The sequence below is a fragment of the Squalius cephalus genome (assembly GCF_949319135.1).
Source record: "Squalius cephalus genome assembly, chromosome: 21".
Lineage (NCBI taxonomy): Eukaryota > Metazoa > Chordata > Actinopteri > Cypriniformes > Leuciscidae > Squalius > Squalius cephalus.
Window position 1 is genome coordinate 2086735 of NC_137142.1, and position 24892 is coordinate 2111626.

Genomic DNA, 24892 nt, shown 5'->3' on the forward strand with positions numbered 1-24892 from the left:
CTTCAGCTAGAACCAATGAGGTTCATTCCCGTGTTACGCAGCACGTTTGAGCTTCAGCAAGAACCAATGAGGTTCATTCTCGTGTTACGCAGCACGTTTGAGCATCAGCAAGAACCAATGAGGTTCATTCCCGTGTTACGCAGCACGTTTGAGCTTCAGCTAGAACCAATGAGGTTCAATCCCGTGTTACGCAGCACGTTTGAGCTTCAGCAAGAACCAATGAGGTTCATTCTCGTGTTACGCAGCACGTTTGAGCTTCAGCAAGAACCAATGAGGTTCATTCTCGTGTTACTCAGCACATTTGAGCTTCAGCAAGAACCAATGAGGTTCATTCTCGTGTTACTCAGCACATTTGAGCTTCAGCAAGAACCAATGAGGTTCATTCCCGTGTTACGCAGCACGTTTGAGCTTCAGCTAGAACCAATGAGGTTCAATCCCGTGTTACGCAGCACGTTTGAGCTTCAGCTAGAACCAATGAGGTTCATTCTCGTGTTACGCAGCACGTTTGAGCTTCAGCAAGAACCAATGAGGTTCATTCTCGTGTTACTCAGCACGTTTGAGCTTCAGCAAGAACCAATGAGGTTCATTCTCGTGTTACGCAGCACATTTGAGCTTCAGCAAGAACCAATGAGGTTCATTCTCGTGTTACTCAGCACATTTGAGCTTCAGCAAGAACCAATGAGGTTCATTCTCGTGTTACGCAGCACGTTTGAGCTTTTGCAAGAACCAATGAGCTTCATTCTCATGTTACGCAGCACGTTTGAGCTTCAGCAAGAACCAATGAGCTTCATTCTCATGTTACGCAGCACGTTTGAGCTTCAACAAGAACCAATGAGGTTCATTCCCGTGTTACGCAGCACGTTTGAACTTCAGAAAGAACCAATGAGGTTAATTCTCGTGTTACGCAGCACGTTTGAGCTTCAGCAAGAACCAATGAGGTTCATTCTCGTGTTACGCAGCACGTTTGAGCTTCAGCAAGAACCAATGAGGTTCATTCTCGTGTTACGCAGCACGTTTGAGCTTCAGCAAGAACCAATGAGGTTCATTCTCGTGTTACTCAGCACATTTGAGCTTCTGCAAGAACCAATGAGGTTCATTCTCGTGTTACGCAGCACGTTTGAGCTTCAGCAAGAACCAATGAGGTTCATTCTCGTGTTACGCAGCACGTTTGAGCTTCAGCAAGAACCAATGAGGTTCATTCTCGTGTTACGCAGCACGTTTGAGCTTCAACAAGAACCAATGAGGTTCATTCCCGTGTTACGCAGCACGTTTGAACTTCAGAAAGAACCAATGAGGTTAATTCTCGTGTTACGCAGCACGTTTGAGCTTCAGCAAGAACCAATGAGGTTCATTCTCGTGTTACGCAGCACGTTTGAGCTTCAGCAAGAACCAATGAGGTTCATTCTCGTGTTACGCAGCACGTTTGAGCTTCAGCAAGAACCAATGAGGTTCATTCTCGTGTTACTCAGCACATTTGAGCTTCTGCAAGAACCAATGAGGTTCATTCTCGTGTTACGCAGCACGTTTGAGCTTCAGCAAGAACCAATGAGGTTCATTCTCGTGTTACGCAGCACGTTTGAGCTTCAGCAAGAACCAATGAGGTTCATTCTCGTGTTACTCAGCACATTTGAGCTTCAGCAAGAACCAATGAGGTTCATTTTCGCATGCCAAACATGTGTGGTTTAGCTTCTGTTTATGTTGATACATGTTAATATGCTGATCAGTGTTAATATATGAAAAAATGCCTAAATTGAATTGTTTCATCATATAAAGCATTCGTGTCTCTAAAGAAATTTTGTACTTAACCACTCAATTTATACAGATTAGTTTTATGATATCTTTACGAACTCTTTGAAGTGTCAAAGTGATATTTGTGTTCTGAAGATGAACAAAAGTCTTACTGGTTTGGAACGACATGAGGGGGAGTAAACGATGACACTTTTTTTATTTTTGGTTGAACTATCCCGAATACATACATACATACATACATAATAACTGCAACTATGAGCTTTGCTTTCATCAGCACCAGTCACATCTGCACAGGGACACATGCTTGCACACAGATACACATTTATCAGCTCTTTTCTCTGTGTGCTTCTTTTCTGTGGTGGTTGAAAGAGCAACTTCCTCCCAAAGGACGACGGTCGAGGGCCAAGTCCTGCACAGACGGCTCTTTATGTGCAGTGCAGATGCAGGGTGCTCTTCTGCTACTGACGTCATCTGGTGTTGGGCAGCAGATGGAGCATCTGGAGACATAAATGACATATGGCAGTCAACTTTCAAGTTGGTGCGAGCAAGAAGTGCCTCCACAGAAAATCCTTGCTCTACTTCCAGGAAGACAGAGGGATGAATCCAGACATGGAAAGATAAAATAATGTTTAGATATTGCAGATATTTATGGTTTCAATCACAGAAGAAAAAAACAAAGCACACATCCCAATTTCTCCATCTGTGCAGTGTGTTTCTCTGCACTGCTCTCTGACTTGAGTTGCTCTGTGTTGCTGAACATTTGCAGTGCTCTCGCGCCCTGATTTCACTGCTAGAGCTCCCCCTCCCTCTCTTTTCTTCTCTTCCTCCTTCTTTTTTTTCTCCGACTGATCGCTCTCTCTCTCTCTCTCTCTCTCTCTCTCTCGCGTGCGCGCTCTGGAGCTGCTCTGTGGATGTCTTGTGGCTGGAAACGCAGCTTGCGCAGGTGTGTGGGGAGATCTCTCTCTCTCTCACACACACTCTCTCTCCATGGAGAACAGTTAACGTTGTACTCAGGAAAGAGTGTAAATGAAGCTCTCACCATCTGTTGGAGGCTCTCAGCCAGCTGTGGATGGATTTCTGGGGATTTCTCCTCCTGAAGACAACATTCAGACGAAAAACAGCAGAAATACTGATTTCAGAAAATGCCTTCGAATTCAGAAATTGCCTGATGCCTTGCGTGTGTTGATATCTGCCAGTTTTCCCCAGGATTTTAAGTCATTTTCGTGATGTCTGGCTACATGGAATAACTAGTGTCTGGAATTTGCTTATTCTGATCTTATGGTCCATGGTTGAAAACACTCTTTCTTGCTTTATCGAAAGTTGGATTTTATATTAAACGGATTTAAGATTAAACCACGAGGACAAAGAGACAAGGATTGGGTGATTGGGTGCTTCTTCTTTAAGAAGGTGTGTGTAAGTGAGGAGTATGGGCAGGCAGGTGCGCTGAAGAGCCCGTGTGTCTTTGCATTCTCTCGTTCGGGGAAGATGTTGGGTGGCTGGAGGCTGGTGGACTGGCAGCCCTTCTCAGAAACTCTTATCCGGGGTCTGGCGTGCGCTACCTGCCTCACCCTGTACCTCACAGCTCTCTCACTGGGCATCGCAGCGACATCAGACACACTCACCAGGACACATCACACACACATCAGCCATGGAGGCAAGAACCAGCCTCTCACTATTAACAGATCACCTGGGTCTCTACGGGCAGGACATGGTGGGTAGCAGTAAAGCATTATAAATCACAAACACAATGCAGTGTGCTGAAACTCAAATCCATTGGAAGGGCATTTGCAGTGCTATATTTGTTTCAGCATCATTCAGCATCTTCCACCCTTGATCTCATTGAGATTAGCCTCATCTCTCAGCATCTGCATCAGCACATTTCTCTCTGGATCGGATTATAGCATATTTATAGAGTCTCACAGGCTTAGATGGAAATCAGTTATAGGAGTATTTGAGCTGTGTTTTGATGTTTTGACTTCTCTTACAGTGGAAGCAAAAAGAACTTAGACTGTTGCATTAAATAGCAAAATATTAAACTTACTGGCCTCATGAACACATGATGCTAGAGCTTTTCTCAAAATTAAATTCTGAGCTATGTTTGCTGGTGTCAAAGGGATTTTTAGTCAAGGTGTGACGTTCCCTATAGTTTGCCACATTAATTATGGACATATTATACATGCAGTTCAGTATGTGCTGTACCATTAGTTTTGAGATGTCTGCTGGGAAGATGTTTTCATGCATTATAACTCCAATTTATGATTTGATTGTGACAGTCAGAATGCGCGTGTGTAAATTTGCCCGTTTACACAGACTGATACTCGCACACATCTCTGTTGTGTACCTGGGAGTCGGGGGGGATTAGACATGCTGTAAGCTGATTGGACAGAAGTGTTCTTACAGTCCTGCTGAAAAAACAATTGAGTCACTCCACTGGAGTCTGTTTCACATAATGGTTTTTATACTGAGCTAATCATATTTTCTATCCTCTAACCCGTCCATCCCCTAAACATAAACATCTTAGAAACCTTGTGGCTTCTTTTTGATTTTCAAAAAATCAATACAATCCAGAGCAATTTTGTACAGTATCTCATTTGTGGGATTCTTTCATGAAGTGATCTCCAAGAATAATAAACTCTGTGCTGTTAATACACTGAAACCATACTGCTTTTTGTGAGAACATAAAAACCTGTATGTTGTGTCATTACACGTACAAAGCAAATACTATTTCTGGTTGTGCTGATTTGGCTCAGCAGAGCAACACTCATTCATAAAACAGTTCCCATCATAGACCCTTTCGAGGACCAAAACAATAACAAAAGTCCACTGTGCACGTCTGGTCTTGAAGCACTTCCGATTGTTATATCCCAGAACAGTCAACACTAATTAAGTAATGCATACTACAACAGAACTAATAAATAAATGATGAAGTGTCACAACTTTCCTCCAAGGACATGTTTTACCTTAGGAAATGTTTACCTAAAGTGATTTTTCCACACGAGTGCCATTATCTTGTAGACACTGAGTGCACTCTTTCTGCTACAGAAGTGCTTCGCTGCACATTTCTGTGTTCGGTTTCGACTACATTTTCTCGTACCCTCATTAGTGTGTATTGTGTGTTGGCAGTATTGTGATTAAACTTTACCTGATGTAAACACAATACTTTAATGAACGCTCATTATCATAATCACCGTAAATTATGTGACGAATGCCAACTTTAATCACAATAAACAGGCATGCAAAGAGTTTAATGGCGTTTGTTCCACTCTGGCGTGTGTGTTTGTGACGAACACGGATGGCGTTTTAATGCACCGGTTCGTAAACGTAGCGGTGAAGAAGAAATCAGATTTATGGGCTGCTGAAGAAACTGAGTTCATGTTGGCAATGTTGCACAACATAAATATAATGCAGTTTATTGATGGTCAAAAACATCAGAATGAAGACACTTTTAGGCTTGTCAACTAAAAATACTCCCATAGAAATGTGTTTTACACCTGATTAAAACAGTGTCCAGTAACACACTTACTGTATGAGTTCATCATCTGTGCTGTGCATATGGCAATAATGGCAATAAAAACAACCACATATCATAGAGAATAATCAGAATAATGAAAATTGCATGTAGACGGGAGTGAAGAGCTTTGATTGTGTAACTGGAAATAATCACTATATTGGTAAACAAGTAAAACCAGTCACTGTGACAGATGCATAAAACAACTGGTGCTGAGATGTGCGGATTAAAATGATCAGGTACACTGTTAAAAATAAACTTTCTGCTTTCACTGCTTTGCAATGTTTGGATCCTTCAGAAGGATATGTCAAAACACGCTAGAAAGGTTTACAAGCTAATAAATCCTCTGTGAGACAGCCTTATCCATTAGCAAATAGAAAAGAAAAAAAAGGTCAGCAATGTCACTGCTCTTTTTTCTGCTGATGCACAATCCGGCTCCTTGAGCAGTGCAGCGGTGCATGAGAAAGCCAGGCTCTAATCCACACTAATAGGATTGTGTAGATTCACCCACCCCCAGTCTCCTCGACACATGTCTGCAAGCCTTCACAACTGCTGGAAAACACTGATAAAATATACAAATGTCAAAAACACCCCCAAAACTGAGCAATATTTATGACTTCAGCAGTATAAATGCCAACTAAATCTCTCCTAAATCTACATATTTCCTCTGATGTTGAGTGTGATGTGTTTATTTCTGGCCCACCATGTCTGGTTACTGACAAATCTGTTTTGCTCAAGAGAGATTGATTAGTGTGAATCATGCCTCTCTCCCATCAACTTTCACAGGACCTTAGAAGATGCATTTTAGACATGCATTAAGCTGGTAAAGGCATTGTGAATTTGTCAAGAGGAATGGTCGAACATTCATCCTCTACTTTGTGCAAGGTTCACTTACTTTTCCAGCCTGCACTACATTGAATAAGTGTTCAATGTCTTTAGTTAAAGATTATTGGTGTAGTAAAGTGGTTCTCATTTTTTGTTGTTGTTGATTTTATTCAGGGATTGTGATTGTGATTGTTGGCTTCAGAAGACTTGACAATATTTCCGAGACACACCCTATAATTGTGGCTCAGAAGTATTTAATTTTATAAGGTTCCCAAACCTTTTCTTGCAACAGTAGTTCACACTGTCATTCATTAGGTTGGGTCAAGTTGTTGAATCCTGGATCAACACTGATGTGTGAATGGAGACTGAATGACAATTTAATAATAATTTTTGCAGCTAGGTTTCAATGGATGATCTTGTTTTTCAAATTCACTAAGTTAATCAGGGTCTTGAGTTACTAGAAGATTACAGGTAGACCTATGTGAGTTTGATCAGGGTTCGAGTTAAACTCTTCAGAGTCAGATGTGAAGCATTCTGCCATATGTGGACAAGGGAAGAAGTTTGCATTCTGATTCTGTTAGAGTATGTCTACATACTAGTACATTAAACTCAATTCATTCAATTTAAATTTAAATAAAATAATTAAAAGAAAAAAAAAATGTTTTCCTTGATATGACGCCATTACAGGGCTTAACATTAACTCTTTTGCTCACCAGTGACTGTGGCTAGTGGTTTTGCAAAGTTACTAGCCACTCAGCATTTTCACTGGACACAGTTTTGACATCGATACCATAGGGAAAAACTGCCATAAAGATATTTTTAATATTATCTCATAATTTTGCAGCAGGTATATTATGCTGCGGTCACTTTAAGACCTGACGCACGGATCCGTTATACTGTTTTATATAGCCAATAGACTTGTCTTTATGTGCCACACTTTGGGTATGAGCACAAAATCTGCGGGAATGAGAAAATTATGCTCAATATTCACAATCCCACGTGGAAATTCAAGACCTGTAATAGCAACAATATTCATCCGGAGCGAATGAAATGAGCGAGTGAAGGGATTGAGTAAAGGGTTTGTGTGTAACTCGCTGTCGGAGAGATCAGAGAGAGAGAAAGAGCAGCAGGTATTGTGTATCCTGCGGAAGAGTTTCAGATATGTATCGTTATGTATAGAAAAATCTCTATTGTTGACAACACCAGATTGCACTTAGTTTATTATTTCAGATGCCCTTTTAAAAGACTACAATTGAAAAATGTGTATTATATGTACATTATATTAAGTGGCTTGCAGGAGTAACTGCGTTTACACGCCACTGCTGAAATACACACGCTTTTGGCGGGTGTTAATGTAAAACCCTGGATGCCAAGATTGACCTACTGTTGGTTTTCATGTGCTTTATAATAATCACAGGATTTGCCAAATGTTCCCAGGTTAGTGGCATCAAATCTTATAAAGAGATTCAGAGTTTCAGGGCCACATCTGGTACATGTGAATTCAAAACGTACAAGATGAGGGCCGGATCTGGGCCGACACTATGTTGCAGTCTGGGTAATTTGTATGAATTCGCACAATCTCAGTCTGCTACAACACCAGTGATGGGCATGTTTAGGGGTGGACCTTAATGCTTTTTTCTAATAATTGTTCATTTTTGTACGATTCACATCATATTATCACCTCGTAACTCGTAACAGCGTTTTCCCGATCCTTCTGAGCAGGGCATGTTCATGGTGTCATGAGTTTCTTCTTTAAAAGTCACTGAGAAGTGATGCGAGAGATTACACTGAGGGCTTGATTCTGGTCTAAAGGCCTTCAAGCCAGTTGTCCAGAAGGCAGAAGCACAAAAAGAGAATCAAAAAGCAGAGCTCTGAGAAAAGAGAAAAGCTTTACTATAATCTTCTTTTATTTAGTCCTCAACCACATGACCAGATCAATCCGACCAAACACCTAACTATGCTCTCACTGCAGACCCACATGAAAGGAAGCGAGGGTTTTAACAAAGAATCAAATTACTTTACCTTCAATCCTACAAAAATAATCAAACAATGCGGAGAAATCTGTTATCTTTTGATTTATGTTGTGCATTCTTCTGTTAATAATAGCAGGATTGATTCGTGTAATATATTTTTCCACCCAGTTGTCTTGAAATTCAGGGCCTTGCCTTCTTTTTTTCCTCTTGACTTCCTCCGTGTGATTATTCCCTCCTCTCTCTGTGCTCGTCTGGAGGAACTGGAACGACTGTTGAATAACACAGTTGTCGACTTTGAGGAAAAGAGAGAAAAGAACAAATGAAAGAAGCCACAATGTTTTGATTTGCATTAATAAATGCTTATTAGACAAAATACAGAGTGAAAGAGTTTTTGTTTTTGTTTGACGGGTTAACCCTAGAAGAAAGTAGGACATACTGAGTATGACAAATTGACTCGACAGGATGTGAATTTTGGATTATTTTCTCAATTAAAATGCCCCTATGATGCTGTTTTAAAGACTCCTAATGTTGTTTCGGAGTCTCCTACAGGCATCCTTATACACATCCAAGGTCAAAAACACTTTAATCAGCTAATTTACATTTAATCATTTAGCAGACGCTTTTATCCAAAGCAACTTACAAATGAGGAGAACAATAGAAGCAATCAGTGCTGTAGTCTCAGTCTAGCACAGTACACGTAGTAAGGTTTATCTGAAAAAAAGATATTATATTGTATTATATGAATATATGTATTATATATTATATCTATATTATTAGAATAATATAGAATAGAAAAGGTAAGTGCTAGTATTAATTGCTCAATTAATAAGACATTGTTTGAAAATGTCTAAAGACTCAGCTGCTCGAATTGAGATCATTCCTCCAGCTGGGAACAGTCCAGGAAAAGGTCTGTGAGAGTGATTTCGTGCCTCTTTGGGATGATGGCACCACGAGGCGTCGTTCACTTGCAGAACGCAAGCTTCTGAAGGGCGCAGAAGTCTGAACTAGCGAGTTTAGGTATATTAGTGCAGAGCCAGTGGTTGTCTTGTAGGCAAACATCAGTGCCTTGAATTTGATGCGAGAGGCTATTGGCAGCCAGTGCAAACTGATGAAGAGAGGAGTGACGTGGGCTTTCTTCGGCTCGTTGAAGACCACCCTCGCTGCTGCATTCTGGATCAGTTGCAAAGGCTTGATAGCATATGCCGGAAAGGCCGCTAAGAGAGCATTACAATAGTCCAGTCTGGAGAGAACAAGAGCTTGGACCAGGAGTTGTGTAGCTCTGATAGGAAGGGTCTGATTTTCCTAATGTTGTATAAGGCAAATCTGCAGGACCGGGCATTGTAGTAATATGGTCTGTGAAGCTTAACTGATCAATTACAACTCCAAGATTCCTGGCTGTCGTGGAAGGAGTTATGGATGACGAACCTAGTTGAATGGAGAAGTTGTGGTGTAGTGTTGGGTTGGCCGGGATCACAAGCAGTTCTGTCTTCGCAAGGTTGAGTTGAAGGTGGTGGTCCTTCATCTAGCAAGAAATGTCTGTCAGACAGGCTGCAATGCGAACAGGTACTGTTGGATCAACCGAGTTGAAATGAGAAGTACTGTAGAGTTGTGTATCATCAGCATAGCAGTGATAGGAAAAGCCATGTTTCGTAATGAAAGATCCTAGTGATGTCATGTAGATGGAGAAGAGAAGTGGTCCAAGCACTGAGCCCTGAGGCACTCCAGTAGCAAGAAGTTGTGACTTAGACACCTCTCCCCTCCAAGACACGCTGAAGGACCAACCTGAGAGGTAAGACTTGAACCATTGGAGTGCAGTTCCTGAGACGCCCATCTTCTTTAGGATTGACTGGAGGGTCTGGTGGTTGACTGTGTCAAAAGATCCAGCAGGATGAGAACTGAGGATTTAGAAGCTGTCTCAGTCTCAGTCTCGCTTTTGAAGCCAGATTGGTTGTTGTTGTCCAACTCATAATCTCCACTGCAGCATTAGCTCTTTTCTCTCAGTGTCTGAAGTGGTTCGATCAAGGATTCAGTCTCTCTAAACCCCGCCTCTCTGATTGGTCAGAAAGCAAACTCTGATTATCATATCTGAATCTCAGCTCTTGATCACAGTGATACGAACAGTAACGATGGCGTGGGTTTTACCGTATCAATCTCATCAAAGGGGATTTGCTTTGTCTTCTCAACATGAACAACACGAACCAAACTCTTCCAGTCTCAGATAAACTACAGTGTTTGAGGGCGGGGCTTAGAGACACGGTTCAGCCAATGAGGACTATAGGCTGGCATTCTGGAAATTAGTTACAAACCTACATAGGTTAATGTAGGAAGTAAAACTGGAGTAGAGATGTGCAGGTGTGACGTCAGAACCCAGAAGTCTAATTCGCCGCTGGTTCCTTCATGATTTTCCTATGGGGTTTTATAATGGGGCTTTTCAATTTATGAGTAAAATAAAGCCTGCGGTAATCATAGCTTGACGATACTTTGACGTTTTTTTTCTACAATGTAAATTACACACACTCCCACACCAAGCTGTCTTATCTAGTTACTTATTAAAAACTTCCGTTTTTGAAAATAAACTTAACTGCTTCAAAACTCATGTTTTTGCTATGGGTGTGTGTAGGCTTTATTTTACACATAAACCGAAAAACCCCATGGTCTTGAAATAAAACACTTGAAAAGTGTCTTGAGGTGTGGCAACATCACCAGCGCCTCGAGTCTGTATAATTCACCAGCCTGTTGTCGATTATTCCTTACATTGTTCCATGTATTCTCATAAATCTTAAATGTGAACCTAATGTTATTTACGTATTTGTTGATCACAGGTTCAGAAAAAAATAACATCCATCCATCCATCCATCCATCCATCCATCCATCCATCCATCCATCCATCAGAGCCGGAAACTTTGTATAGTTACATGATACTGTTTTGTAATCGCTGATAGATTTAACCTAATCTCTCTGTGTGTTTGCACATCTGTGTCTCCTGCAGCCGGCACCACATATATATTTGGGAGAGATGGAGGTCTGATCACATACACATGGCCACCGAATGAGCGTCCGAGCACTCGAGCAGACCGGCTGGCCATGGGCTTCAGCACCCAGCAGAGAGAAGCAATACTGGTGCGAGTCAACAGCTCCTCTGGGTTAGGGGACTATCTCAAACTGCACATCGTAAGTACACCATTTATCTTAGAATTTTCTATGGAAAATTAATAAAGTTTTTACTCTTTCATGCACATGGTGTCTGAATTCACTCATTCAGTGTTCACCATGCACCCAATGACACATTTAGTGTTACTGTTGCAGCTCAACTATGGCCCGTGGGTGAATATGAGTTTCCAGAGTTTCTCCTCTGCTATGTGTCCGATGGCAGCAGAAGTATATACTCATCACACACAAGCAGAACATCTGAAAAGATGCATTAAATAACACACATTTTAGACACAATGCAACAGACTGGATGCAGCAGCACAAATGCAGACCAAGGAGATTAAACATATACAACAACACATTTGACTTTCCTTACACTGCAAGAAAAGTGACAAAACAGAGACAAAAGAAGTCAAGCCACCATTATTTAAAGTCCCCCTGTAGTCAATTATTGTATCCCTTAAAACTCATCTTTGATCACCAAAATGACACATTTAAAAGTTTTTTTGTTGTGTGTGTGTGTGTGTGAAAAAAGGGTCATCATGCCTTAAAAATAGCTTGAATGTAACTTGACATCCTTTCCTCATTTAGTATGCGCGGTTCTATGAATATGCAAATGAGCCCCGCCTCCACTCACTCACTCAGCTCAGAGATCCACTGGTTGACGATCACACGTTGATCTGATTGGTTACAAGGTAGTTTGTGACGTCAGAAACACCAGCGATTTCAAAGCGTGTTTTTGAGACTGTCTTTGGTTCACTGCAGTTTTAAGGAGGAAATACTCAGCAATGCTGTCGACTTATGAATTTACACATGCTTTGTCTTAAAGCGTATTAAAAACACCACATAGACACATAAACAACATTAAAAGCTGGATTTTCACCACAGAGGGACTTTAAACAATGCTTTTTACAATACAGATTGTTTTGCAGTTTTACAGTGATAACAGGAAAATAATGATCAATGAGGCAGAGTTCAATTCTGCAAAAGCAGCAAGATTTCTGCTGCTTATAACATTTACATTTATTTATTTATTTAGCAGATGCTATTATTTACAGCTTACAATGTGGAATGCAACAATCAATTCATCTTAAGGAGGCAATAACAAAAGAATTGCTAACAATGGTCCAGAATAGTATATGCTACTTAAAGAAATAATGATTTTTCTTTATTGCAAGTCAAGTCCTTTATTTATATAGTGCTTTATATGATATAGATTGTTTCAGAAAACTTCACATTAATAAACAGGAAAATAACAGTTGTAAAATCCATCACTTATGAAAACAATTTTAATTCAGCTGTAAAGCAGCTCTACAGAAGACAATAGTGTCATTATTCAACTGAGTTTAGTTTAACAGGAGGCAGTTCAGGGGTCGCTGAGATGAGTTTTCAGCTTTCTCTTGAATAGTGGCAGGGATTCGCTGTCCTGATAGGGTTGGGAAGATCATTCCACCAGCAAGGAACAGTGAATGAAATCATTCTTCAAAGTGGTTCCTGAACCATACTTTTTTCGATGCCAATTTTGTGAACAGATGATGTTATATCAGAGGCTGTAACATTAATGTGAAGAGGGGAAAAAACAAGAAAGCTTAACTGTTAATGCAGCCGACCTGAAGGATAAGCACACTTTACAAGATACCTAATTTAATGCGAGTTAATTCCGTTTTTCCCGTTTAAATTTTCTGGATTCAGTTTTTTTTTTTTTCTGTTTTCATTTTTCTAGATAGGTAAATAAAATGGTATTAATAAAAAAGCATGTGTAATTAATTGAAATCTTGAAACGTGTTCAATTTAACAGCAATCTATTTACAGTTGAACAAAAATTATATTCTTAATGTTTTTTTTTTCCAAATTATTGTCTATATTCCATTTTAATGGTTTAATCAATTAATTGATTAATTACTAATTAATTGAATTCATAAAAACAACTTAATGTATTAATTTGTATACAATAATAGGGCCCTATGAAATGTTTGTGTTTTGTTTTTTTAATTCTGTGTTGTGTATTTTAATTTTTCTGGTAATCAAATGAAGGCTTTTATTTAAATCAAATATTTTATTCTAATGAAAATTAAACAATTAAATTTTTGGGCAGACAAGTGCTACACAACAGAAGTTTACTGTTAAAATTATAACATGGAAGAAAATTTGTTTTAATAATATTATTATTATTAGTAGTAGTATTACATTAAGATGTACATTATACTGTACAAGAGTAATATATTTCTACCGCAGTTTCTTTAATTTAAACCAAACGTGTTGACCGTCTTCTGTGATGAGAAGTTTCTCTCTCATGTCTTCACTGTAACTTTTGATCAATTTAATGCATCCTTGCTGAATAAAAGTACCCCCCCCCCCCCCCAAAAAAAAAAAAAATTGTTTTATTACTGACCCCAAACTTTTGAACAGTAATGTATATTGTTAAAAAAGCTTTCAATTTCAGATAAATGCTGTTCTTTTGAACTTTCTATTCATCAAAGAATCCTTTTTTTAATTATTTTTTCTACATTTTTGTATTACTGTTTTCAACATTGATAATAATCATAAATGTTTCGTGAGCATCAAATCATCATATTAGAATGATTTCTGAAGGATCATGTGACATGTGGTTTCAAGGGTAGAATGGAGGTGATTCTATTTGGATAGTGAAATTGTGCTGTACCGCCACAGTGGCGGGGAAGACGAGAAGCTCTTTCTTCGCTAGATTGAGTTGCAGGTGATGTTCTTTCACCCATGCTGAGATGTCTGCCAGTCAGTCTGAGATCTGTGCAGCTATTTTGGGATTGTGTGGTTGAAATGAAAAGCAAAGCAACTGCATGAGAAACCATGTTCCCGTGTAATGAGTCCCAGTGATGTAGTGAATATGGAGAAAGGGAGGGGTCCTAGAGCAGAGCCTTGAGGTACCCCTGTGAGCAGCTGATCTGCTTTAGATATCTTCTCCCTCCAGGTAACCTTGAAATACCTACCTGTGAGGTAAGATTCAAACCAGCAAAGTGGAGTTCCAGTGATGCCCAGTGATGAGAGTGTGGACAAAATGATCTGATCGTTAATGGAGTCAAAAGCTGCAGATCGGTCTAGCAGAATTCACTGGAACAGCTTTCTCAATCTGCAGAGCTTCAGTGACCGATAACAAGGCAGGCTTTGTTGAGTGGACACTTTTAAATCCTGATTAGTTGCTGTCCAGCACGGTGGTTCTGTGAAAAGAAAGATGAACGAGTTGTTTTCAACCAGGTGTTTTTGCTATGAACTGGAGGAGAGAGTCAGGCCTCTAACTTTCCATGATTTAAGTGATTAGAGAAGGTTTTTTACACAGCTGTTTGAATATGGTGGGGAAGTGCCTGTGAGGAGAGATGTGTTGATTATGTGTGTGAGTGCCCGTAGAAGTGTTGGAGAAATGGCTTGTAGAAGGTGTGAGATGATGGGCTTTTAATAAAGCAAGGCTCGAAATTGTGACCTTCACATATGCTCCCGAAAACTGAATCTATGCGACCTCAGTTTGTTTAGGAGCATTTGTCCAAGTGCAAATAATTCATGTGGTTTGACCTTTTTTCTACACATGCACTGGTCTACTAATATCATAAACTGCCGGTTTGTGCTTCAAACACACGATCACAGCAGTACCAAAGAAACGCTTCTTTTCCATAAGCGCCACCTTCTGTCAGAGAGTGAATTTGCATTTTCATTCAGTCCATCTGTATTTGTTCTGTGCAGGTGTGTCTTGTGCAACATCATTTTACAAAGATAAAGTCAGACCATTCTTTATTTGCTCTAAGTCTTGAAATGATGCAATCTTATTTAAATCTAAACACCTGCTCAGGCTACTTTGGTGTATAGCATCTTTGTTTGGATCCTGATTAAAATGCGGTGGTTGCCTCTAATTTCAAATGGCTAAAGATGTTTTTTATTATTATTATTTATTTATTTATTTTTAATGCCAGTTTGGCCTGTTATAGAGCAAATAAAAAAAAAGAATAGATTTGCTTAAACAAAGAAGAAGAAAAATGGCCAATTTGCTTGTAAAAAAAAACAAAACAGAATCTGCAATGAAAAATTATGATCGGTGCATCACTACCATATTCATTTCTTTACAAAACATGTGTTGTTTTTAAATAAAAGAAATCTTTTAATATATATAAATTGTAGTTGTGGTGCTCCTTAATTTTCGGTGTGCTCCTAAAGTTTTGAGCACCAGTGCTACCAAGTCAAAAATGTTCATTTCTAGCCCTGTGAAGAACATTGATAACCAGGGTTTGGAAGAAGGAGTAGCACTCACTGACCTGGAGGAGAGAGGACAGATATTGTCTAGACCAGATGTAAAAGTAGAGCATAAAGTGTTTACAGTTAGAGATAAAATAAAAAAATTAATTTGGTGAGGGAGAAAAGAAAGGATGACAGAATAAGAAAGGAGTAAGGAAGAAAGTGAACGTAAAGGTTTCGTCTGAATTCAGAGTGTTACACAAGTAAGGAGTTGTAAAATAAATGTCGTAAAGAAATGAGCAGAAATGTGAATTAAAACTAAAACTAAAGTAGGAAAGGGGAAAGAGGACAGCAGAAGTCCAGCTCCTCTGGAAAGATGTCCAGCTGACCTGGGGCCGTTTGATCCCACCGCTCACAAGAAAGTGTTCATATATGAAGCTCTAAAATTGTTATTGACTGCTATTTTAGTGCATTTCCAGCAAATATGGAGAGAATAAAGGGTCTCAATTAAATTTGTGTTGTTTCACATAGTGCAAAATGTCACATGACCAGAGCAGTTTAAGTCGTGTTTGCAACATCAGTAGATGACGGCTGCATCAAAGCTCAAAAGGGTAGTAAAGTATGTTAACAAAGACATTACAAAGATTTTTGGAACACATTATCTTTAAGGTGTCTAGTATTAATCTATGAATTCACAATTATTCAGTTTTGTTGAGTGTGGTCACAGAATGAGTAAAGATGAGTGTGTTAAAGTCCAACTGAAATCAAAATTGACCCTATTTACTTTGTTAGCGCATATTTCTAGTCATGTTGTGAAAAATGAATCCGTGCAAGTTAATACACAGAAAAAAATTGTTTGCCGTGGTAATCTTTAATCAAAATCTGAAAAGTTACTTTCGGTCTGGAATGGCGTTCCCTCTCTGATGATGTAGGTTTGACGGCTTGGGTTGGGAAACGCTTAACCACTCCTCAAACCGTTAGTCTGCTCTGAGCAGAGATGGAGAGGAGGAGCGCTAGAGTAAAACCCTGCCCTCTGTTCAATATTCCTTTTCACTGGGAAATACGTCACAACACTGGAGAAAAGTCGTTTGCAACTTCTGGTTCACACAGACTTTAAATAACAAGGCTGATATAGGCTATGAAAGAATTTTCAGTATACACATTATCCCATCATAAAACACAATTTTTCACACACTTTTCCATACAAATTTCAAAAAATAATTATTGATTATTATCATTTCAAGGGGCAACTAATGATACATCATTTGGATATTTTCATGCCTGGGAAAAATTTGGGATTAAACGGGTTAATTTCGGCTATGTGGAGTTTGGTAGGAAGTGGGATATTAACTGCAGGAAACTCAAAAGAAGTGTTGTTTCTCAGAGAAGAGCGAGTGGAATGTTCCCCGCAGACCTGTACCTCCCAATGAGAACGAGAGTCTGTCAGAGAGGGCAGCAGGGGTCACATTCAGGTCTCTGTCAATCCCAAGATGCCAAGAGCTGAGTGGGGAGCAAAGGCCAGTATATGTCCGCTCTGTTTACAGCCGACTGACAATTCCAGAGCCCAAAAGAAGAGGCAGAGGTGCAGACTAGACGCTGGTTAGTAAGATTGCATGGTCTTCTGCGTCACATGCATCCTCAGCCAGAGCTGGACCTGCATGTGTTCACAGGTATCAGAAGAGATATCCCAGCATGCTTTAAACACTATTTTGGAGCCATTTCTACAGTCGCTGGGCTGTGTTTTCCAATTGGTGTACACTATGTAAGATTTTTGGATCAAAAAAATTCACTAGAACAATGTTATATATTTTGTTGATTTGTGTACTTACATTATCCCAAATGTTTCTAAGTTTGTTTAAATCCAGAGAAATAAGCAGTTTTAACCAGGACACGGACCGTGCGTCACATATCAATGACCGCGTTACCCTCGATTTCCGAATTTTTGTATTTTTTATTTCATAGAAAACGTGTTTTATTAGACAGGTGAGCAGCTGTTTGGATACATTCGACATAAAACGAATCATTCTTGTACAGCTCAACACAGTTAGTCTTATTGTGTAAATCTCATTTTCGTGATTTACTGCGAGTACCATATTTACCATCGATCTAGCTCATCTTGAATGACAGTGAATTCCCATTTTCATCCTTCAGGAACACTAGAGAAGAGATTGTTTGAGAAGTCAGGGTGAATGCTTTTTGCTTTCTGTCCTGTAACTGCAAACATCTCTTCAAGATAAAAAAGTTCTGTTTGCAGTGGAAATGAATCTATTAAATTCCAGTACGAGACTATGTGTTGCTTTTCAGTTTTGTGCTCATCTGTGATTGATCATTCATCTGAAAGCTCTTTGCTTTTGTTTTGTACCTGTCTGCCATCATTGTTTTCCAGAGCAGGTTGTGCGTATGTTTATTCTTGCCGTGGCTCCGCTGGGAAGTCTGTCGCACGCGATTCCCAGCACACCAATTAAACACCTGGCCGTTGACACGAACTTAGACAGATCACATTACACGCCGAGATTAGACCTGCTGCTGCTGAGCATCTCATAGACACGCACATAAACCCAAGATCCCAGAACAGCACTGCGACTCTGGCACACGATTCTGCCTCGTTCTCCCCCGTGTGACAATGAGTTTACTCTGGGCTCATAAGATACAGTGATTATGCTATCATACATACAGTCGACATTATTCAATATTTTGAGGTGTGAGTGTGCTTTCACTGTTAGAGCATCTCCTGCCTCTCTCATGACTGTCACTGCTGTTTCCATAGTAACTGTGCAAGTCTGTTCTCAAAATTGCTTTTAGATGTTGTGTCACCTGTATGGTTTTTATACTCTGTATTTGTAAAGAGCAAACCTGTATCATAAGAGCTCATTGGGTGTTACTGCTAAATTTCAACATTCTCACTGGATCAAATCCATTCTCAGGTAGACTCACATGCATGCTTAAAAATAATACATCCATAGGGACCAGAAAAAAATGTTAGACATAACATTCTTTCTATAGACATAATGATTTGTATACTGTTCAACCTGTATATTCTCTCCCCTTACACTAACCTGACTCCTAAACCTACCCATCACACAAAACTTTCTGCATTTTTACATTTTCAAAAAAAACAAACATTACTTAGTATGATTTATAAGCTGTTTTCCTCATAGGGACCAAAAATGTCCCCACAATTACAATGATTTCAAATACTGCCATATTATTATTATATTATTATATTATATTGCCACACACACATAACTGAGTTTTTACATTTAATGCCTAAAATATCCAAGTGGTGCTCACTGCAGAGCCAATGGGTGGAGCTTGCCGTCTAGTCCCTCCTTTCTGGATGTAATGGGTGGAGCTGGCCGTCTAGCTCCTCCTCTCTGGATGTAATGGGTGGAGCTTGCCGTCTAACTCCCCCTCTCTGGATGTAATGGGTAGGGCTTGACTTCTAGCTCCTCCTCTCTGGATGTAATGGGTGGGGCTTGATGGTTAGGGTTAGGGTTATGGGTAGGGTTAAGCCCAATGAGTCTGGAGTGAGCAGCCTCTTAAATGATCTGTTTTTATAAATGTATTTTATTTAAGTTTATTGAGTTTATCAATCAATGAAATAAACAGACTTTCTGTCAAAACATGCTTCATGTTCTCTCCATACTAGCCAAATTTGCCATCAGTCATCATTCTTTGAAATGATGTTAATTTTAACAAACATCTGGGTGTGATATATTAAATTAAACTGCATAAATGATTCCATCCTTTATTGAAACTTTAGCCATTTGTTGCTTTTTACGCAAAAAGGCACAATATCTGACTGATCTTTGAGCGAGAGAAAACAGATCACTCCATATCACTCACAAACTCAGTTTCTGGGGTTCATTTTAATGTAATTAAAATGCAACGTGGTTCCTGGAAACCTACCCCATTTCTGCACAAATGCATCCCATTTCTCTGGATCATCTTTGAGATGTTTCTATGACTCCATATGCTACAATTTCAGTTGATTGGATTTGATTTGGAAAGGCACACACCCGTCTATATAATAAAACAACCAAATACAAAAAGCCATGAGCTGTAGTTTTAGAGGGTGTAAGGTGTAAATATTTATCATAAGTCTGGATGTAACTAAGCCCAATGCAGGACTTATACCCAACTTATTTAGACTGCTGCTGACCCAAGCCTTTAGCAAATCAGAAGAAGGCATATACCTCCACACTCAAACTGATGGAAACCTGTTCAACACCGCACACCTCTGAGCAAAAACCAAGGTGCGGAAGGTTCTGATACGGGAGATGCTTTTCGCAGATGACGCTGCCCTGACTGCACACTCTGAGGAAGCTCTACAACAGCTCATCAACCGCTTTGCGGATGCCTGTAGAGATTTTGGCCTCACCATCAGTCTCAAAAGACCAACATAATGGGCCAAGATGTTAGCAGCATCCCGAATATCTCCATTGCTTACTACACCCTCGAAGTGGTAGATAACTTAACCTACCTTGGCTCAACCATCTCCAGCAACCTCTCCCCGGATGCCGAGCTAAACACTCGGATTGGTAAGGCAGCAGCAGCTATGGCCCGCCTAGCAAAGAGAGCTTGGGATTATTCCATGCTGACAACCTATACCAAGATGAGGGTGTATCAAGCTTGCGTGCTCAGTACTCTACTATACAGTAGTGAAGCATGGACCCTGTACTCCCGGCAAGAACGCAGACTCAACTCATTCCACCAGCGCTGCCTCAGGACAATCCTGGGCATCACCTGGCAAGACCGTGTCCCAAACAAGGACGTCCTGGCCAAGGCTGGAATACCAAGCATGTTTGCATTACTCTCCCAGAAACGCCTGCGCTGGCTAGGCCATGACAGTCACATGCAGGATGGTTGTATACCCAAAGATCTACTCTACAGCAAGCTTGCTACAGGCTCCAGACCAGTAGGAAGGCCTGTTCTTCGCTACAAAGACGTTTGTAAACGAGACTTGAAGGCAGGCAACATCAATCCAGCAGTCTGGGAAGCAGCAGCTGCAGATCGCTGCAGGTCGAGGCAAGCTGTCGAAGCAGGCATCAAAGTGTCGGAGAAGAAAAGAGAGTATGAGTGGGAAGAGCGGAGAAAGCGCAGACGGCAGGATATAGCACCAACAGATCCAGACCCAGGCACATACTACACCTGCAGTAAATGCAACAGAGCCTGCCGCTCCAAAATCGGACTGTCCAGTCACAGCAGGCGCTGCATACCAACCACAGAGACTCCTTTGTCTCCAGAGAAAGACGGATGCCAACAACCCCATTTCTGCACAAATGCATCCCATTTCTCTGGATCATCTTTGAGATGTTTCTATGAGTCCATATGGATTTGGAATTGGATTTGATTTGGAAAGGCACACACCCGTCTATATAATAAACCAACCAAATACAAAAAGCCAGGAGCTGTAGTTTTAGAGGGTGTAAGGTGTAAATATCTATCATAAGTCTGAATGTAACTAAGCCCAATGCAGGACTTACACCCAACTTATTTAGACATCCAGCTGGTGTAACCTGGTGTAATGACAACAACACCATGATCCAAAGCAAGAAATCAACAAAATAATGGCTTGAAAATAAGAAGGTTAATGTTCTGGAATGGCCAGTTAAAAGTCCTGACCGTAACCCCATTGAGACGCTTCGGCATGACCTGAAGAGTGCTGTGCAATCAAAATAACCCAGACATGTTCAAACAGATTTGTAGGGAGGATGATTTAAAATTCATCCTAAATGTTGTGCAAATGCAGGAAACATTTGGTAGAGGTTTTTGCTGCCAAAGGATCTACAAATTTCTTAATTCAGTTCACATGTTTTTCCAGCATGCACTGTCAATGATATATTTTGCTTTTGTGTCAGTCAGATTGTGTTTGTCTATAACTGACTTGATCTGACCACATATTATGAGTAATCTGTGCAAGTAATTGATTAAGTTATTAGCTTGATGTGATTAAAATTATTTCATTTTGTATATTGATTGTTAATTTCAAACAAATATTCCATGTTTGTTCCAGTTATATAATAGAGGGTGGCATAGATTATAATGTCACTAATGCAACAACCCGTTTCTCTTTGTTTTTCTCCAGGTAAAAGGTTACATTACAGCTATATTTAATGTGGGCACAGATGACATCAACATAGAGGAGAAATCAAAGTTTGTGAATGATGGAAAATACCACATAGTGAAGTTTACAAGAAGTGGCGGCAACGCCACACTGCAGGTGGACGATCTGCCTGTTATTGAGCGATTCCCCACAGGTGAGGAAAGACGACACCCGGCTGAGCTGAACAGGTTCACTGGAGGATTTTTAGTTTGTAAATACTTCGAGTTTGTGTTTGCATTGAATTCCATTTAATTCTGAACATGAAATCAGAATTAGGCTCTTTTCCACCTGTTAGTTAATTGGGTTAATGCTCACTAGGTCATTTCGGCCATTTAAAGGGTTAGTTCATCCAAAAATTGAAATTCTGTCATTAATTACTCACCCTCATGTCGTTCCAAACCCGTAAGACCTTCGTTCATTTTCGGAACACAAATTAAGATATTTTTGATGAAATCCGAGAGCTTTCTGTCCCTCCATAGACAGCAACATCATTGCAACTTTCACAGTCCAGAAAGGTAGTAAAGACATCGTTAAAATAGTCCATGTGACTCCAGTGGTTCAAATATAATGTTATGAAGCGACGAGAATACTTTTTTCAAAAATAACAATATTCAACTATTTCTTCTCTTCCACGTCATTCTCCTATGCTCTTGACGTAGTGTAATCAGTGCAGTGCTTCCTGGTTCTACGTCAGAATGCCGGCTCATTATTGGCCGGTTCCTGTGTCAGCATTACACGCTCATGTCATGTGCTCACGTGACCAGCGTCGGCCTATAGTGAGGCGGCATCCTGGCGTAGAACCCGGAAGCGCGGTACTGTGTATACTACTCGAATAGTGTTGGAGATCTGACACAGAAGAGAAGAAATTGTTGAATAAAGTTGTTATTATATATTCTCGTCGCTTCATAACATCATATTTGAACCACTGGAGTCACATGGACTATTTTAACGATGTCTTTACTACCTTTCTGGACTGTGAAAGTGTCTATGGAGGGATCAGAGAGCTCTCGGATTTCATCAAAAATATCTTAATTTGTGTTCCGAAGATGTAGAGCGAAGGTCTTATGGGTTTGGAACGACATGAGGGTGAATAATTAATGACAGAAATTTCATTTTTGGATGAACAAACCCTTTAACAAGCTAGAAGGTTTTGACAACAGGGCTGTTTAGAGGTGTTGGATTCATTTATACTTTAGAATTGTCATTCAATTGACTTGTTGCTAATAATTAAATGCAAAGATGGACTTAAAGGGTTAGTTCACCCAAAAATGAAAATTTTGTCAGTAATTACTCACCCTCATGTTGTTCCAACCGCGTAAGACCTTCGTTCATCTTCGGAACACAAATTAAGATATTTTTGATGAAATCTGAGAGCTGATCACTTCTCCATAGGCTGCTAGGTCACCGAAACTTGCTGGCCCAGAAAAGTTATTAAAGAGATCGTTAATATAGTCCAAGTGACTACAGTGGCTTAATCTTAAGTTTATCAAGCGACGAGAATACTTTTTGTGCGCAAAAACAAACAAAAATAACGACTTTATTCCACTATTCATTTCCTTCTCTCTGGGCCTCGTAGTGTTTTTGCGCAGCGCGTCTGTGTTATACGTCATCACGCATCACACACATGACCAGCTTCGGCCAATTGTGAGCCTACGTGGTGACGTGTAACACAGACGCGCGATGCAAAAACACTACGTGAACCAACTAGAGGCCCAGAGAGAAGGAAATGAATAGTGGAATAAAGTCGTTATTTTTGTTTGTTTTTGCGCACAAAAAGTATTCTCGTCGCTTGATATACTTAAGATTGAGCCACTGGAGTCACTTGGACTATATTAACGATCTCTTTAATAACTTTTCTGGGCCAGCAAGTTTCGGTCACCTAGCAGCCTATGGAGGAGTGATCAGCTCTCAGATTTCATCAAAAATATCTTAATTTGTGTTCCGAAGATGAACGAAGGTCTTACGGGGTTGGAACAACATGAGGGTGAGTAATTACTGACAGAATTTTCATTTTTGGGTGAACTAACCCTTTAATCAGTCCCATACATAGCCAGGCAACACCCACATTATGAGACTGTGTTTTTTGTTTGTTTCTAATGATATTGTCAGCAGTATTTTTGTGTCACACAACTGGAGTAATGAGACGTCTTTCTTTAGCAAGACATTTTAAATTAAGTTTCAAAATCACTCACTTTTAACAAGTCAAACAAAGTTTGCCTTTACACAGCTGTTTAGGTACAGTAAAAATGAACTACAGTGAATGTTATGTGAATATTCAGGGAATTGTAAGGGTCGTTATACAGTACTGATGGTTTTGTGTTAACAAGATACGTCTAAATAATCACTTAAAAAATGAAAAGCTATTGTCAGCTCTTACTTCGTGTTCTCTTGAATTGTCAACCCTACCGTTACCATAATTTTAGGAAACAACTGTTTATTGGAATTCCAAAATCAAAATTAAAGCCAGCATTAAATTGTCATAAAGACCTAGGGCCCTATCATACACCCAGCGCAATGCAGCACCACAAGTGTGTTTTGCTAGTTTCAGCCCGACGCAGTTTTCATTTTCATGTCCTGCTCAACGTTGTTTAAATAGCAAATGCATTTGCGCCCATTTGTGCGGCCATGGGCTGCTGGTCTGAGAACGAGTGTGTGTTCTGGTGCATTGTTGGAGCTTTGCTGTAATAGACTGAGCCATTGACCAACTGAAACCTGGTCTAAAGTCAATGGCGCAATATTTGTTTTGTTATTTAAATAGCGCATTAGTAATATGAGCCTATAGGCGGGTCCACAACGCGCTACACGCTGCTTATTACACACAGATTCTGCTTATTACACACACAGGGACACACAGCAGCACACAAACATGCCAAATATTAAAAATAAAAGGATTAAAATGTCAAATATTTATATTGTGTACATAAAGATATGGTGGAATCCGGCTTGTCCCGTAGATGCTGTGCTTTAACCTCACACACACACACACACACACACACACACACAGCTTTAACCTCTCGCATGAGCAGATCCTCTGGAGAAGCGTTCAGTTTTTCCGTTTGCAAATTCCGCCATATAAATAGCGAATCCGCCATGGCGCGAGCACAACTGCTTTTAAAGGGAATGGGAGATGAGACTCTGATTGGTTTATTACACGTTACGCCCAAAACACACCCATTACTCATTTAGAGAATAGGGACAAAACACACCCATTTGTGCGGTGCAGGCAGAAGAAGACGAAGGAGAATGACACGTGACATGAAGACAGGCAGACAAGTCCAATGAAAACAAACTAAACAGAACACAACACAACCATTACTCATTAAGAGAATAGGGACCATTTTTCCCGTCATTAAAATAGGAAAAGTGGATTTGGACGCGCCCTAA

General features: G+C 40.0%; 1 protein-coding gene across 11 annotated transcripts in view; it reads left to right on the top strand.

The window, feature by feature from the left end:
• The window catches only part of nrxn1b (neurexin 1b), a gene marked incomplete at its 3' end in the record, with an annotated part of 139744 nt that overhangs the window by 97996 nt on the left and 16856 nt on the right, over positions 1-24892 (top strand). For all 11 annotated transcript variants that reach the window (XM_079855489.1, XM_079855492.1, XM_079855495.1 and 8 more), the window contains 2 exons: positions 11045-11226; positions 21491-21662. In XM_079855489.1, the coding sequence (XP_079711615.1) occupies positions 11045-11226; positions 21491-21662 (354 nt within the window). The remainder of the gene's footprint in view (positions 1-11044; positions 11227-21490; positions 21663-24892) is intronic.